General features: G+C 46.9%; 1 protein-coding gene and 1 non-coding gene across 2 annotated transcripts; one reads left to right on the top strand and one right to left on the bottom strand.

Annotated features, from left to right (window-relative positions):
* Positions 1-3726: 3726 nt before the first annotated feature.
* CNR2 (cannabinoid receptor 2) lies at positions 3727-4806 on the bottom strand. Its single transcript, XM_004622743.3, has one exon. The coding sequence runs from the start codon at positions 4804-4806 to the stop codon at positions 3727-3729; it is 1080 nt and encodes a 359-aa protein (XP_004622800.3).
* Positions 4807-9480: 4674 nt separating this feature from the next.
* LOC129405473 (U2 spliceosomal RNA) lies at positions 9481-9671 on the top strand. The gene has a single exon (XR_008630610.1). It is a non-coding gene; the product is annotated as a U2 spliceosomal RNA (small nuclear RNA).
* The last annotated feature ends 3743 nt before the right edge of the window (positions 9672-13414 follow it).

The following is a 13414-nucleotide window of genomic DNA, read 5'->3' as shown; positions in this document are numbered from 1 at the left end:
GGAGGGGAGGGGAGGAGGGGAGGGGAGGGGAGGGGAGGAGGGGAGGGGAGGGGAGGGGAGGGGAGGGGAGGGGAGGGGAGGAGAGGAGAGGAGAGGAGAAAGACTATGCTTGGCTGGATCAGTAGTATAGCCAGTAGGGCATTTGCCTTGCGTGCAGCCTACCCAGGTTCGATCTCAAGTGTCCCATACAGTCCACCAGGAGTGATCTCTGAATACAGAGTCAGGAGCCAGCCCTGAGCACTGCTGGATATGGCCTCAAAGCAAAAAAATCCAAAAAGACTATGCTGCCCCTGATGACCACAGAGTCAAGAGCCCTGCAGCCATGTGTGTGACCTTCAATGAGTCCACCAGAAACTGCACACTCCACAGCCAAGCATGCGTGTGACCTCTGGTCCTCACAGTGAACAATCACACAAAGGGAGGGGAAGAGGGCTTGGCTATGCTGTTCTCACTGACCCTGGGATTCCAGGGGTGCATATGGAGCCCATCTAGTGGAAAAGACAAGGTACAGACTGCATTCAGCACTGCCCATGACATGACTTGCACAGACGTGTGCATTTAGTCTGGGAGGAACCTACTGGATTGAATGGTGGTGACTCTCCAGTATTTAAAAAATATTTTTTAAATTGTTTTGGTTTATGGGCCATGCTCAGCAGTGCTCAGGGCTCCTGGACCTGTGCTCAGGTATCATTCCTTGAAGGATTAAGGGGAACATATGTGGTGTCAGGGTTTGATCATGGGTTGGCTGTGTGCAAAGCAAGAGCCTTACCTGCTGTACTATCGCTTCAGTCCCTCCCTCCAATTTTCATATTCACTGGGGACCTTTGTTTTTATTTTTGTGTTGGAGTCACAGCCTGCAATGCTTAGGTACTACTTCTAGCTCTGTGCTTCCAGGCCAGTTGGTGCTGGGGATCCAACCTGGCCTCTCAGGAGGAAAGCAGAAACCCTAAAAGTCCTCTGATCTATCTCCCAGTTTCTCAACATCTGAATGTGACCTTATTCAGAAGCAGTCTTTGCAGACATAATTTGTTAAATCAGGATGAAGTCGTGCTGGATTAGAGTATGCTCTAATCCAATAACTGGCATCCTTAAGAAAAGAAACCAAAGGACCAAGGTCGGGGGGAAAGGTTTGTGAGGGCAGAGGCAGAGGTTGGAGTGTTGGTATTGGCAGCACCATCAGGTAGAGGAATCCAGAAAGAATCCTCCCTTAGAAACCCGGGCCAGCGCATGACTTTGATGACACCTTGACTTTGGACTTTTACTCTCTAGGATGACTGAAGAATAGATTTCTGCTCCTTTAAGCCACCCAGTTTGTTGGAGGAAATTAGTACAAAGACATAAAACAGGGCAAGAATCAGCGCTGAGTTAATGTGGTAGAAATCGAATGTTTGAGAAATCTAATACCACTACTAATCAAGCATAATTTGATTGAACTACACCCAGAGGTTAGGGTTAATAGGGAAACTTAAAACAAAAGGGGAGTCAGAGAGATAGTACAGCAGATGCTCATCTTTCATGCAGTTAACCTGTATGATTTGTGGTACAAAATTTGGTCCCCCAAGCCCCATGAGGAGTAATACCTGAGTACATGGTCAGGAGTGAATGCTGAGCACAGTTGAGAGTGACACAAATGAATAAAAATAGTTTTTTAAAGGCCAGGAGAGCTAGTAAAGGAGAAAAGGCACTTGCAATGCATACAGTTGCTATGACCTTGACTCTGGTTCAACCACCCCCAGGATCACATATGAGCTCCTGAGCACCACCAGGGGTCATTCCTTAAGCACAGAACCAGGAATACTCCTTGAGCACCACCATGTGTGGCCCCCACCCCCTTAACCCACAAAAAAACAGAGGGCATGCTTTGGATTCACAAGAACTGAATTGGAAACTTTAGCTTTGGTACATAGGAACAGAGTGTCCTCAGCTAGTGATTTTACCTCTTAGAGTTTCATCATCTATAAAATCAGGATACAAGACTACCTTCATCAGATTATTATGAAGATTAAATGAAAGATGATTTTTTTTTTGGTTTTGTTTTTTGTTTTTTGGGTCACACCCGGCGTTGCACAGGGGTTACTCCTGGCTCATGCACTCAGTGTGTGTGTATAATGTGTATGTGGTGTGTGTGGGGGGCACATCGGTGGAGCTCAGGGCTGACTCCTAGCTCTGCACTCAGGGATCACTGCAGGCAGGCTCAGGGGGCCAGCTGGGGCATCAGGGATTGAACTTGGGTCGGGCTTGTGCAAGGCAAGTGTCTTACTTGCTGTGATAGCTCTCTGGCCCCACTAAGTATTCTCTCCATTTACTGACTCTCTTTACCAGATTCTACAATGTCAGCCTCTGAGGCAGGACTAGTATCTCTTTTATGACTGGATTCGCAGGATGGGGGACAGAGACAACCTCTATCTGTGCAATGTATGAATGAGTGAATGACTTGAGAGTGACATGTTGTCTTGGAAGTATGAAATGGAGGCACATTTAATCACTTTCATTTTATTCCATCCAAAATAATTAATGCAGATTTGTCTGCAATCCTTTCCACCATCAACAATTTCTCCATCCTACTGTTTGAAGTCCTTCCAGTAGGAACCGATCTTTCTGATCTGGTTACTTTGGCACGTTACACTGCAAAAACATGGGACTGAATTCTTGTTGGCGACACAGGATGGTGGCTTGTCAACCCTGCCTGGAACATTGAAAGAGAATTTCTCCCTCCTCCACTGGCTCTGGTTATCATATGTTGGATGGTTGTGGAGAGGACAAGGAACTGAAATGAGGGGTGACTGGGAATGTTTGGGGACTCGTGAAATCTTTGTGAATAGCATTTTTCTGCTTGGAGTTGGGACACTGCCTAACTCCAGACAGGATTTCACAAGGTCATAAAGTTTTCTGAAGATTGTGTGCATCCAGTGATTCCTGCCCTATGCCCCTTCCCAGGGACTTAAGGGGTCAAGGGTCTGTGAGAGGGAGTGTCAGCCAGGGGCACCCCCTAATATCAAGACGCACTGAACTGGAAGCTCTGAATGAGATGGGTCCATGCCTGGCCCTCCTTAAACACAGCCCCCCGCCATCTCACCAGGGAAGAGTGAGCTGAAAGTGGGACTCTCAAAGGCCCAGAAACAAGGTGGCCACAATTAAACAGGAAGAATGCTAGACAGACATCTCACTGGATATCCAGAGATCCTGAGAGATTCATCCATCTTTCTTCTCGGACTTCCTCCAAGCCTTATTGCAGAACCTGAAGGCATGTCTGGTTCTCATAGGTGGCCACTAGGCCATTTTGTTGGAAGGTTTTCCTGACTGATGTGCACTGAGCCTGATCCTGGCCTTTTAGTTTATTTGTTTTTTAATTTTTGGGCCACACTTGGCAATGTTCAGGGGTTGGTTACTCTTGACTCTGTGCTCAGGGATCACTCCTGGCAGTGCTCAGGGTGCCAGGGATCAAACCTAGGTCAGTCGTGCACAAGGCAAATACCCTAACAGCGGTACTATCACTCCAGCCCCTGCTCCTGGCCTTTTCCCTCCTGCCCACCTTGCCTTTTCTCTTGGAGCCTAGTGATGGATGCACCCACTGTGTTGAGCAGCATAGCCAGACTGTCCTCTAGGGGGCGCTTTTCAATCAAAGGTTAAGCGTCCAGGCCTCCCGGATGGCTTCAGGTTAATAGGGTCAGGATCTCGCTCTCTCCTCTGGTGAGTGAAATAATTTCTGCCTTCTCAGCAGTCAGATCAGAAGAGCTCTCTGGAATCTGTCCTCTTGGTGGTTTTTCCATCTGCCACTGTCTCAGAGAGGGAGGACTTCTGGACATCTTCTTGTCCTTCAGACCCAAGGCCACTCAGGTGCTTCTTCCAGCGAGCCAGGAAGTGGAGAGCAGAGGAACGGATCTCCCCGCTCCTCAGCGCATAGATGATTGGGTTGATCATGGAGTTGACCAGGCAGAGCAAAGAGCAGAAAGCAAAGACCTTCTTGACCTGGTCACTTAGAGTGGCGGCCAGGCTGTAGACCATGAGGACCAGGACCGGAAACCAGCATAGGAAGAGCACAGCCAGCACTAAGCCTAGAGTCCTGGCCAACCTCATGTCCAGTCTCATTCGGACCATTCCCGGCGCATGCCTGTCCTGGTGCTCAGCCAGGCTGGCCGCATGCTGATGGGCCTTCCAGAGGACATGCCCATAGGTGTAGATGATGCCCAAGAAGAGGAAAGCGATGAACAGAAGCCAGCCCAACAGATAGTTATTGGGGACCAGGGGGAAAAGCTCAGAGCAGGGGCGGGGACAGCAAGTCCACCCCATGAGGGGCAGGTAGGAGACGAATGCTGAGAGGAACCACGTGATGCCCAGAGCCACCAGTGCCCTCTCAAGTGTGAGTAGAGTCTTGTATCCTAGTGGGTGGCACAGACAGAGGTAGCGGTCAATGGCAGTCAGCAGCAAGCTGCCTACAGAGGCGGTGAAGGTCATGGTCACGCTGCCTATCTTCAGCAGGAACATAGCCTTGGAACCTGCATTATGGAAGACATGAAAACTTACAAAGTTGCAGGCAAAGATGATACTAGCCAGGAAGTCAGCTGCAGCCAAGCTGCCAATGAACAGGTAGGAGGGCTTCCTGCGGAGCCGGTGGGTGGACAGGATCAGGTAGAGCACAGCTAGGTTCTCCAGGGCACTGACCACGCCCAGGCTGGTGCACAGCACCGCCACAGCGACCTTCTGGGAATCGCTCAGGACCATGTACTCCTTCATGGGATTGAAATCCAATTCATCTGTGGAGCCGTTGGCTGCCTCTGTCACCTCTATCACCCGGCATTTCTCCATGGGTGCGTGCCTCCGTTTCTACTGGACTTGATAAGAAGCCCGTGCTGCAATACAATGAGAAGAAGAAATGACCCTTTTCAGTTGTGCAATATTGACCTCATATACTCAGTGACTCTAACCCAAGCCAGACCTGTGTGGATGGATTATGTGTTGAAATAGCGTTCATGTTTTGTTCCTCTCTGTTTGGTTCTTTCTATATTCTGATGGGACATTGAGTCTGTACTCAGGAGTGATGTAGAAATTCAAGAAGCAGAAGTGGCTTATGAGCTTTGGGGCTTTTTGCTTTTAACCCTAACGCTTCTCTTTGAAAGCAAGAGAAATCTTCTAGAGTCAAAAAATCAAGAAGAAATCAAAACTAAAAAAAAATTAACAGTTATGTTAAAATGTTTTGGTTTTTTTGTTGTTGTGGTGGTGGTGGTAGTGTTTTTTTGTCTGTTTGTTTTGTTTTTGCTACGCTCAGCAATACTCAGGGTTTCCTTCTGACTCTGCACTCAGAGATCAGTTCTTGGTAGGCTAAGAGGACTAACTAGGGTGGTGGGGATTGAACCTGGGCCAGCCCTGTGCAAGGCAAATGTACTACCTGCTCTAGTTCCATTGTTGAAGTATATTTTGCATGAGGGGTTTGGTTAGGTTTGGTTTGCCAGCTTTGATATGATGTTCAAATTTTGTGGAGGAGGAATTTTGGACACATGAGAAGTCAGGACTTACTCTTGACTCTGTGCTCAGGGATCACTCTTGGTGGTGCTCAAGGGACCATATACAGTGAAACAGGAGTTGGCTGCATATAGGGCAAGCACCTTTCTTCTTATACTATCTCTCCGGCCCTGATGCTGACATTTTAACAACTACTTAAGAATAAAAGACAAGATTTTTATTTCACATTGATTGGGTTGTCAGAATATAGGAACTCTGCTGAAAATTAAATATTCAGGATTATCCTGGATATGACTCCTCAGAATCATCACAATGGACTCTAGATAGAACTTTCATGGGTTTTTATTGGGGGGCTACACTCAGCAGTTCTCAGGGATTATTTCTGGTGGTGCTTAGGGGACAGTCTTCAGTGCCAGGGACCAAACTAGGTTTGGTTGTGTGCATGGCAAGCTCATTAAGCACTGTACTGTCCCTCTAGCCCCTAAACTTTTCTTTTTTGCAGGTGTGTATGTGAGGGGAATACCTGGTGATGCTCAGAGTTTACTCCTGGCACTGTACTCAGTATTAACTCCTGTCAGGCTCAAAGGACTATATGGGATACCGATGATCTAATCTGAGTCAGCCACATGTAAGGCAAGCGCCCTATCCACTGTATTATCACTCAGGCTCTAGAATTTTTTTTTTTAATTGAAACAGGCAGACAAATAAAGGGGTAGGGGTAGCTGGCAATGAATCAGGAAGCAAGCCAAGATGGGATTTAAAGAAGTTACTCTGCCATTATCCCTAAAATAGTCTCAAAAGCACAAAGATGGAACCACCTCACTGGGCAGAGGAGCCAAGGCCTTTATGACTCAATTGGGTCAGTGCTGCTCTGGACAAGGCTGGAACCCATCAGAGAAGTTTCCTCAAAAACAAAAGTCTGCGATAAGAAGTTGAAAGAAGCTTCTTCTCTTCACAACTTCCTAATAACAGATTCTTATCTACATGGAAAGCCCCAAGTGGGGCAGTTTGGGGTAAACCTGTTAAATGCAGCACAGGCAAGCGGGTCTCAGCCCCCTCCTGGGGTTGGTTTGTATGTGTGCGCTGGATGCTCTCTCTTCTGGAGAAGCCATGTTTTCTCTTGGGTGCCTCTGTCTGTCTGTCTGTCTTTCTCTGTCTCTGTCTCTCTCAATCTCTCTCTCTTAATCTCTCTCTCTTTCTCCCTCCCTCCCTCCCTCCCTCCCTCTTCTGCTCTCTCTTGTATAAAGAAAACTGTTTTGGGGCTGGAGCGATAGCACAGCGGGTAGGACGTTAGTCTGGCACGTGGCCGACCCAGGTTCAGTTCCCAGCATCCCATATGGTCCCCTGAGCACCGCCAGGAGTTAATTCCTGATTGCATGAGCCAGGAGTAACCCCTGTGCATCGCCAGGTGTGACCCAAAAGCCAAAAAAAAGAAAAAAAAAGAAAACTGTTCATCTCATTCTAAAGTTTATTTTCTGTGAGAGTAAATGATGGGCCCAAGAATCTGGCTGAGGTCAGAACTGACTTTCCTTTCCTTTCCCTGGTGGCTTTGCGGTCGAGCGATATCTTATAGCCTACTTCTCCCTCTGGGAGAACCTGGCAAGCTACCAAGAGTTTCCTGCCCACATGGGAGAGCCTCGAAAACTCCCCATGGTGTATTCATATGCCAAGACCAGTAGATGCTGGGTCTCATTCCCCTGACCCTGAAAGAGCCTCCAATGTGGCATCATTGGAAAGGACGAGTAGAGAGAGGCTTCTAAAATCTCAGGGCTGGGACAAATGGAGATGTCACTGGGACCGCTCGAGAAATTCGACGATCAGGGAGATAACTCCCAGATAACTGCAGATGGAGACCAGGTACAGCTTGATGGACACTCAGACGGGCTGGTGGGGTACCAGAGTCCAGGCCAGCCAAGTGCCCATGACAGACTTTACCACTTCGAACTGGGCACTTCTTCAGGGAGTCTGAAGTAGTGGAAGGGGAAGTTTGGAGCACTCTCTCTACTGAGGCGACTACTTCCCTCACTCCCACTTCTTCTACCAACGTCATTTGGGAAACCCCCACAAGTCACTTATATCATGACTTTTATGGGTGGGGGGGCTGGGGATTGAATCCAGAGTCTCATATGTGTGGGATATATGTTATACCACATCCCAGGTCCACAAATATAATTTTAAAAGTAAATTAGTTCTATACCCACATATATCATAACAAATCTTTGGAATTCCGGAGACAAAGAGAAACAATAAAAACTCTCAGGAAGAGATGGCACAACACCTGAAGAGCAAGCATAATTTAAATGATTTTCACTTTTAGTTTTTGGGCTTACTCCTGACTCTGTGCTTGAGATCACTCCTGCTGGTGCTGCTCAAACATATGTAGTGCCAAAGATCAAACCTGGGTTGGCTGCTAGCAAGGCAAAGCACCTTCCCCACTGTACTGTCTTTCCAGCCCCCATTATTTAGTTTTAAGGTAGATTTTCCAATAGCAATAATAGTAGCCAGAAGACTGTGGAGAGAAAAGTTAAACTATCATTCAAATTTAAAGGAATACAAGTAGAATGGTCTGCTAACAGATCTTCTCTGAAGGCACGTGAAAGATACAACATCCAAAGAAGTAACTTCCAGAGGGAAGAAGGAGGTGTGTGCAGATAAGTTGACCAATGCATGATCAAAATTAATAAATTAAAACAGAAACACACATATAAAGCAATCATCATAATTATCATCACTGATTTTGAGGGTATAGAAAGGAAGAGAAAACAAAATTATCAGTGACAACAGGACAAGCCTACAGAGAGATAAACAGAGCTAAAACTGCTTAGGAAAGATGCCAAGTGGAGAACTGATCTAATTTACATTTAAAAGAATCTGGCATTGGACTGGAGAGATAGTATAGCAATGAGGGCACTTGGCTTGCATGTGGCTAATCCAGGTTAGATGCCCCTGGCATCCCATATGGATGTTTGAACCCTTCTAGGGGGTGATCGCTGAGTGTAGAGCCAAAAGTAAGCCCTGAGCATCACTGGTGTGGCCCCCAAATAAAAAACAAACAAAGCAAATGAACACAAAAGCAAAAATATCCTTTGCTTAGTTTACTACACTACAGTACTTCTTTACTAGGCTCCCTATTTTAATCATATATAATTGAGGTGTAATATTATATTCATTTCAGAGGTATGGACTCCCTGCTTTTGTTTTTTGGTTTGCTAGTTTGTTTGGGGGCCATGCCTAGTAGTGTGCCTAAGGGCTACTCTGGTGCACAGTGGGGTTGGTTGCTCCCGGCGATGCTCAGGATAGCAGGCAGCATTGGGGAACCTATCACAGGATTCAAACATGTGCACTAAACTTTTGAGTTATACCTCTGTGGGCTCCGTGATTTTAACGAGGTCCCCCTTTTGTCTAATTTAAACACAATAATGGTGGTGATCATTTTTAAAGTGTCTGAATATGCCCCCCGCCCTGAGCAGAGCTCCCGCGGCTGAAGATCTCTGGAGCCTAGCCACAGCCATGCTTAAGGCCCCTCTCCACACGTTCGGACGAGCCTCACGTATGAAGGTGCCGGTAGAGGAACCCAGGTGTGTGGGACCCAGGGCTGCAACCTCCAAGCCTGCTCAGATCAGGACTGGGCCTGGGCCTCAGGGACTGACCCCCTCCCCCCGGCCCCCCCCCCCCCCCGCCCCATGCCATGTAATCCCACCAACGGCCAACATCCAGAGAGTTAAAACCAAGCTCCTGGAAGCCTATACATCTTATAGCCTACTTCTCCCTCTCTACTTCTCCCTCTGGGAGAACCTGTCAAGCTACCGAGAGCTTCCTGCCCACATGGGAGAGCCTCGAAAACTTCTCATGGTGTATTCATATGCCAAAACCAGTAATAATGCTGGGTCTCATTCCCCTGACCCTGAAAGAGCCTCCAATGTGGCATCATTGGGAAGGACGAGTAGAGGGAGGCTTCTAAAATCTCAGGGCTGGGACGAATGGAGACGTTACTGAGATTGCTCAAGAAATTCGACGATCATTGCTTCTCGGCCTTTTGGCTAAGATCAAGTGTAGTATCTGTTCTTATCAGTTTAATATCTGATACGTCCTCTATCCGAGGACAATATATTAAATGGATTTTTGGAATTAGGAGTTGGAATAGGAGCTTGCTCCGTCCACTCCACGCATCGACCTGGTATTGCAGTACTTCCAGGAACAGTGTACCCCCTTGGGGGAATAAACGTGTTATAAAAGAAAAAAAAAAGAAATTCGACGATCAACGGGATGATGATGATGATGATGATGATGATGATGATGATGAATATGCTAGATATGACATTATTTTTGTTGATATTATCAGAAGCATGTTCAAGTGGGGATAATTGACCTGTTACAGGACATTGGTAAGAATAATATGCCTTCAGGGCTGGAGTGATAGTACATTGGATAAGGCACTTGCCTTAGATATGGCTGACCTGGATTTGGTTCCCAGCACCCCATATGGTTAGTGTCCTGAGCCCCTCCAGCAGTGACCCCTGAGCAGAGTCAGGAGTCAGCCTTGAGAACAACTAGGTGTGTCTCCCCCTCCCCCAAATAAAAAGAGTAATATGCCTGGCACGTCACTCAATAAATAACAGCCCTGAAAAAATAAAATAAATTTTTTTTTTTTTGCTTTTTGGGTCACATCTGGCGATGCACAGGGGTTACTCCTGGCTCTGCACTCAGGAATTACTCCTGGGGGTGCTCAGGGGACCATATGGGATGCTGGGAATCGAACCTGAGTCGGCCGTGTGCAAGGCAAACGCCCTACCCGCTGGGCTATGGCTCCAGTCCCAATTAAAAAAAAAATAACAGCTCTGCTTTTGTTTCAGCATTTCACTTTGGATAAACAGGCCAAGAGTGGGGTGAATGACAATACAATCCTTTTCCAACTCCCACCTCCCTACCTACTCCTTCCTCCCTACTTCCCTATTCCAAGCCCCCACCCTATGCCAGTGACTCTCACCCCACATTTCCCTTCCCATCAGGGAATGCTTACCCCAAGCAGAGTCCACCTTAGAAGAGGATGCAAGCCAGTGGTGGCGGGGAGGGTGAAGGCAGCTGGCAGTTGTGACTCACCCACGCCTTGAGTGACCACCAGCTTGTGGTTACTGGCCAAAGCAGATCAGGGCAGGAGAGGTAGGCATTTGGAGGACCATGTTCCATAGCAACAAGATGTTTAGGGTACCAGAAAACCCAGCTCCTGGCTGGCTGTCTTCTACCTGGGCAGATAGAAATCCTGTTTGGGGTCAGAACATCTGGCTGCTTCTCCTTCCTTTCCCCTCCCTCCCTCCCTCTCTCCCTCCCTCCCTCTCTCCCTCCCTCCCTCCCTCTCTCTCTCTCTCTCTCTCTCTTTCTTTCTTTCTTTCTTTCTTTCTTTCTTTCTTTCTTTCTTTCTTTCTTTCTTTCTTTCTTTCTTTCTTTCTTTCTTTCTTTCTTTCTTTCTTTCTTTCTTTCTTTGTTTCTTTCTTTCTGTTTTGAACCACACACAGATATTCTCAGGGCTTATTTCTGGCTCTGCACAGGTATCACTCCTGGCAGAGCTCAGGGAACCATTTGTGGTTCTGGGAATGAAGTTAGGTTGGCTGCATGCAAGGCATGCATCATACCCACTGTATTATCTCTTCAGCCCCTACATTCACTTTTTAACCACATTTGTACATAAGCAGTTTAATGAAGGTTTCATTCTCTTCAAGGTGCATGTAAGGCTTTAATAGCTGTGTATTTATAATAAGGGTTTATCCTTTTTTTTATCAGTGTGTTAGTGGCATTCCAAATATTAAGAATCACCAATGCCTGCAAAAACATTTTGCAACCTGATGTTGTATGAACATGAGTGTTCAAGAGAACTCATCAACTCAGTGCTTTCTGCACCTGACAAAAATGTCCGCCTCTTCCCATGAGAACATGGATCTGCCACACGGTGTCCAGGACCTGCAGCCAGGGACCACGCCAAGAGTCTGCAAAGGGAACTGTTGAGTCCCTGAGAAACTGATAGGGAAAAGTGCTCTTTCGGAGAGGAGTTCCGAGCAGAAGTGGATGTGAAGATAAAGAATAGCCAGCAGATCTGCTCCTGCCATGTGTGAAGCCAGAATAACCCTGTCTTTTGCCAGTGGCTGCTCCCTCCGCAGTGAGAAGCTGTGTTTTTCTCTGACTGAGAGACAGGGGACAAGATTCCTGTCCTTCTCCTATTACGAAGGGATTTGAGTAATTCTCTTTTCCTTCTAGGTTGTCCTCATCTCATATCATCTTTTGTTTGTTTGCTTTTAGTTTTGATTTTTGGACCATACCCAGCCATGCTCAGGGACTACTCCCGGCTTGGTGCTTGGGTATTGCTCCCTGTGGTGCTCAGAGGACCATGTGGTGCTGGCGGTTGAACCTGGGCCTCCTTCATGCAAAGCATGCAATGCCAGCTTATTGAGCTCTCTTGCTCACTCTCTCATCTCTCTCTCTCTCTCTCTCTCTCTCTCTTTTTTTTGCTTTTTGGGTCACACCTGAGTATAGGGGTTACTCCTGGCTCATGCGCTCAGGAATTACAGCTGGCAGTGCTCGGGGGACCATATGGCATGCTGAAAATAGAACCCGGGTTGGCCATACCTGCAAGGCAAACGCCCTACATGCTGTGCTATTGCTCCAAGCCCTCATCTCATCTTTTTTTTTTTCTTTTTCGGTCACATCCTGCAATGCTCAGGGGTTACTCCTGGCTTTCCACTCAGGAATCACTTCTGGCAGTGCTCAGGGGACCATATGGAATGCTGAGAATCAAACCGGGTCAGCCGCATGCAAAGCAAACGCCCTACCCGCTGTGCTATTGCTCCAGCCCTCATCTCATCTTTAAGGTGGGTTATTTCTTAGTGGTGATTTCTTAACTCCTCTAGGAAACCCATCATGTTGAACCACAATTTCTTTGGTTTTGAATAGATGGCTCTAAGTATCCAGCTCAATACTTTATGGGCTGTGTGACATTGGGCAATTTGTTCACCTCTCTGAGCCTTTGATTCATTCACTTGTAAACTTGGAGAACTACCCATATCAGATTGTTATACAGATATACTGACTTGCACCTTCATGGCTTGCACTTTAGACCTTCCATGGCTTACAGTATGAGCCTAACGAATGGTGGGAAATGCTCAGTAGAATTATTTTATAGGATTCTTATTTTTACAAGATTATGTGCTTGTCTTGCCTAACCTTCTAGCAAGATCTCTATGCACTTTTTGCTGGAATTTAACACCATTGGTACAAAATCATCACATTAAAAATAAAAATAGGTCGGGAGAGATATTGTCTTGCATGTGTCAGACTCAGGTTTGATCTCCAGCACCCCATGTGGTCCCCTGAACATCACCAAGAGTGATCCCTGAGCACAGAGTTAGAAATAAGCCCTGAGCACAGTTAGTTGTGATCCAAAAACCCAAGTAACTAAATAACTAAGTAAAACTTTCTGACCTGCATGTGAGATGCTTCAGTAACAGACCAAGGTGGCCCTAAAGACCTGCTTTACCCAGTGGCTGAGCCAGGAAGTCAAGTCCAGCCACGGAAAGGTCAAGATGTGTTCCATCCACATTTCTTCTCCTAGGTTGCTCTGTGCTTGGAAGCACTGGGTGGCACATTTGAGATGGTTCCTAGAGTTTGGGGCTGTAGGTTATAATGTTTGGGGGGGTTGCTCTGGATGAAGTTCTCTCTGGTTTCCCCTTATGCTTCTGGTGGATGAAACTCAGAGTCCTACTGCCCGGATCACTATCTACCTTTTGTTCTTTGTGTCCACTCCGCAGTCTAGTTCCTGGACTGTGAGAGTCTCAGCTGGCTTGAGTAAAACCTGGGCCAGGGAGATGAGCCATCTTTGTCTTTTCTCCCTTCACAATCTCCTAAGAACACTACTAAATTCACAGTAGATTCGGGGCACAGATCCCTTCCTGACGGCCAGAGCTAA

This window comes from Sorex araneus, chromosome 5 (assembly GCF_027595985.1).
Source record: "Sorex araneus isolate mSorAra2 chromosome 5, mSorAra2.pri, whole genome shotgun sequence".
NCBI lineage: Eukaryota > Metazoa > Chordata > Mammalia > Eulipotyphla > Soricidae > Sorex > Sorex araneus.
Note: the sequence above shows the minus strand (reverse complement) of the source record. Positions and strands in the feature narration are given on the sequence as shown.